Here is a 4362-nt window from a genome sequence, read left to right on the forward strand (position 1 = left end):
TGTGGACTCGGTGAGACCTGTCCTACTGTATTACATTTACATTTAAGTCATTTAGCAGACGCTCTTATCCAGAGCGACTTACTGTATCGTAGTTGTGGACTCAGTGAGACCTGTCCTACTGTATGGTAGTTGTGGACTCGGTGAGACCTGTCCTACTGTATGGTAGTTGTGGACTCGATGAGACCTGTCCTACTGTATGGTAGTGGTGGACTCGGTGAGACCTGTCCTACTGTATGGTAGTTGTGGACTCGGTGAGACCTGTCCTACTGTATGGTAGTTGTGGACTCGGTGAGACCTGTCCTACTGTATGGTAGTTGTGGACTCGGTGAGACCTGTCCTACTGTATGGTAGTTATGGACTCTGTGAGACCTGTCCTACTGTATGGTAGTTGTGGACTCGGTGAGACCTGTCCTACTGTATGGTAGTTGTGGACTCGGTGAGACCTGTCCTACTGTATGGTAGTTGTGGACTCGGTGAGACCTGTCCTACTGTATGGTAGTTGTGGACTCGGTGAGACCTGTCCTACTATATGGTATCGATGATATAAATATGTGTGTGTGTGTGTGTTTGTGTGTGTGTGTGTGTGTGTGTGTGTGTGTGTGTGTGTGTGTGTGTGTGTGTGTGTGTGTGTGTGTGTGTGTGTGTGTGTGTGTGTGTGTGTGTGTGTGTGTGTGTGTGTGTGTGTGTGTTATGTTATGAACTGTGGGGATTCCCTTTCCTTCCCTCAGCAGAGAGCTGTACCGGGCAGGACCTGGCAGACCTTGGAGACCGCCTCAGAGACTGGTTCCAACTGCTCCATGGAAACGCCAAGCAGAACAACTCAGGCAAGCCTGGACCTGGCACCGTCCCAGGTGAGTGTGTTTGTGTGTCCCTGGAGCTGGTACCACCTCTGTCTCTCTTTCTCCCTCTATCTATCCCTCTCTCTCTCCTCTACTCGCTCTCTCTCTCTCTCTCTCTCTCTCTCTCTCTCTCTCTCTCTCTCTCTCTCTCTCTCTCTCTCTCTCTCTCTCTCTCTCTCTCTCTCTGTCTCTCTCTCTCCCTCTATCTCTCCTCTACTCTCTCTCTCTACTCTCTCTCTCTACTCTCTCTCTCTACTCTCTATTCTCTCTCTGCTCTCTATTCTCTCTCTCTCTCTCTCTGCTCTCTCTACTCTCTATTCTCTCTCTCTCCTCTTCTCTCTCTCTCTGCTCTCTCTACTCTCTATTCTCTCTCTCTCTTCTCTCTCTGCTCTCTCTACTCTCTATTCCCTCTCCCTCTCTCTCTCTACCCTTTCTCACTCTCTCTCATTCCTCTCTGTCTCTCTCTCGTCTCTCTCTCCTCTCTCTCTACTCTCTCTCCTCTCTCTCTATCTCTCTCTGCTCTATCTACTCTCTATTCTCTATCTCTATTTCTCTCTGCTCTCTCTACTCTACTCTCTACTCTCTCTCTCTCCTCTTCTCTCGTCTCTCTCTCCTTTCTTCCAGTACACTCCTTTATGCTCTGATTCACAGCTGACATCTCAGTTATGACAGTCCCGTAATGAAGTCTTCACCCAATAAAGAGCTATACACAAAGTAGCACATTCCTGTCTGAGTTGCAATGTGTTTGACAGTCATCAGTGTCACAGACAGACCGTATTGAATTCAACTCAGGACCACGTTGTATCATGCGAAAAGTAAAGGGAGATTTAATATAGGTTTCCTACGTGGCCCTCAAGCTGACGATAACAAATCAAATCAAATCAAATTTATTTATATAGCCCTTTGTACATCAGCTGATATCTCAAAGTGCTGTACAGAAACCCAGCCTAAAACCCCAAACAGCAAGCAATGCAGGTGTAGAAGCACGGTGGCTAGGAAAAACTCCCTAGAAAGGCCAAAACCTAGGAAGAAACCTAGAGAGGAACCAGGCTATGTGGGGTGGCCAGTCCTCTTCTGGCTGTGCTGGGTGGAGATTAGAAACCTAGAGAGGAACCAGGCTATGTGGGGTGGCCAGTCCTCTTCTGGCTGTGCCGGGTGGAGATTTTAACAGAACATGGCCAAGATGTTCAAATGTTCATAAATGACCAGCATGGTCGAATAATAACAAGGCAGAACAGTTGAAACTGGAGCAGCAGCACAGTCAGGTGGACCGGGGACAGCAAGGAGTCATCATGTCAGGTAGTCCTGGGGCACGGTCCTAGGGCTCAGGTCCTCCGAGAGAGAGAAAGAAAGAGAGAATTAGAGAGAGCATATGTGGGGTGGCCCGTCCTCTTCTGGCTGTGCCGGGTGGAGATTATAACATAACATGGCCAAGATGTTCAAATGTTCATAAATGACCAGCATGGTCGAATAATAGTAAGGCAGAACAGTTGAAACTGGAGCAGCAGCATGGCCAGGTGGACTGGGGACAGCAAGGAGTCGTCATGTCAGGTAGTCCTGGGGCATGGTCCTAGGGCTCAGGTCCTCCGAGAGAGAGAAAGAAAGAAGGAGAGAATTAGAGAACGCACACTTAGAATCACACAGGACACCGAATAGGACAGGAGAAGTACTCCAGATATAACAAACTGACCCTAGCCCCCGACACAAACTACTGCAGCATAAATACTGGAGGCTGAGACAGGAGGGGACAGGAGACACTGTGGCCCCATCCGAGGACACCCCCGGACAGGGCCAAACAGGACGGATATAACCCCACCCACTTTGCCAAAGCACAGCCCCCACACCACTAGAGGGATATCTTCAACCACCAACTTACCATCCTGAGACAAGGCTGAGTATAGCCCACAAAGATCTCCGCCACGGCACAGCCCAAGTGGGGGGCGCCAACCCAGACAGGATGACCACAACAGTGAATCAACCCACTCAGGTGACGCATCCCCTGCAGGGACGGCATGAGAGAGCCCCAGTAAGCCAGTGACTCAGCCCCTGTAATAGGGTTAGAGGCAGAGAATCCCAGTGGAAAGAGGGGAACCGGCCAGGCAGAGACAACAAGGGCGGTTCGTTGCTCCAGAGCCTTTCCGTTCACCTTCCCACTCCTGGGCCAGACTACACTCAATCATATGACCCACTGAAGAGATGAGTCTTCAGTAAAGACTTAAAGGTTGAGACCGAGTTTGCTTCTCTGACATGGGTAGGCAGACCGTTCCATAAAAATGGAGCTCTATAGGAGAAAGCCCTGCCTCCAGCTGTTTGCTTAGAAATTCTAGGGACAATTAGGAGGCCTGCGTCTTGTGACCGTAGCGTACGTGTAGTGTAGGTATGTACGGCAGGACCAAATCAGAGAGATAGGTAGGAGCAAGCCCATGTAATGCTTTGTAGGTTAGCAGTAAAACCTTAAAATCAGCCCTTGCTTTGACAGGAAGCCAGTGTAGAGAGGCTAGCACTGGAGTAATATGATCAACTTTTTTGGTTCTAGTCAGGATTCTAGCAGCCGTATTTAGCACTAACTGAAGTTTATTTAGTGCTTTATCCGGGTAGCCGGAAAGTAGAGCATTGCAGTAGTCTAACCTAGAAGTGACAAAAGCATGGATTAATTTTTCTGCATCATTTTTGGACAGAAAGTTTCTGATTTTTGCAATATTACGTAGATGGAAAAAAGCTGTCCTCGAAATGGTCTTGATATGTTCTTCAAAAGAGAGATCAGGGTCCAGAGTAACGCCGAGGTCCTTCACAGTTTTATTTGAGACGACTGTACAACCATTTAGATTAATTGTCAGATTCAACAGAAGATCTCTTTGTTTCTTGGGACCTAGAACAAGCATCTCTGTTTTGGATACTAATACTACAAACAAATCATGGTGTGGAAGGGCCTCCTCACAGAGACACCCTCTCAGATGTTCAGACCCAGAACCCAGGAGGGCTGAAGCCCCACCACATAGTAGAGGGAGGAGAGACAGAGAACAGAGAACAGCGTGACATCACAGCAACATGACATCACAGCAACATGACATCACAGCAACGTGACATCACAGCAACATGACAGCACAGCAACATGGCATCACAGCAACATGACAGCACAGTAACATGACATCACAGCAACATGACATCACAGCAACATGACATCACAGCAACATGACATCACAGCAACATGACAGCACAGCAACGTGACATCATGACATCACAGCAACATGACATCACAGCAACATGACAGCACAGCAACATGACATCACAGCAACATGACATCACAGCAACATGACATCACAGCAACATGACATCACAACAACATGACATCACAGCAACATGACATCACAGCAACATGACATCACAGCAACATGACATCACAGCAACGTGACATCACAGCAACATGACAGCATAGCAACATGACAGCACAGCAACATGACATCACAGCAACATGACAGCACAGCAACATAACATCACAGCAACATGACAGCACAGCAACATG

The 4362-nt window shown here is 48.1% G+C and overlaps 1 protein-coding gene across 1 annotated transcript in view; it reads left to right on the forward strand.

Moving 5' to 3' along the window:
* Positions 1–656: 656 nt before the first annotated feature.
* Positions 657–4362, forward strand: part of LOC124027701 (testican-2-like) — a gene marked incomplete at its 5' end in the record, with an annotated part of 35228 nt that continues 31522 nt past the window's right edge. Inside the window, one exon of the mRNA XM_046340071.1 lies at positions 657–851. Within this exon, the coding sequence (XP_046196027.1) occupies positions 657–851 (195 nt within the window). The remainder of the gene's footprint in view (positions 852–4362) is intronic.

This window comes from Oncorhynchus gorbuscha, unplaced genomic scaffold (assembly GCF_021184085.1).
Source record: "Oncorhynchus gorbuscha isolate QuinsamMale2020 ecotype Even-year unplaced genomic scaffold, OgorEven_v1.0 Un_scaffold_3492, whole genome shotgun sequence".
Taxonomy (NCBI): domain Eukaryota; kingdom Metazoa; phylum Chordata; class Actinopteri; order Salmoniformes; family Salmonidae; genus Oncorhynchus; species Oncorhynchus gorbuscha.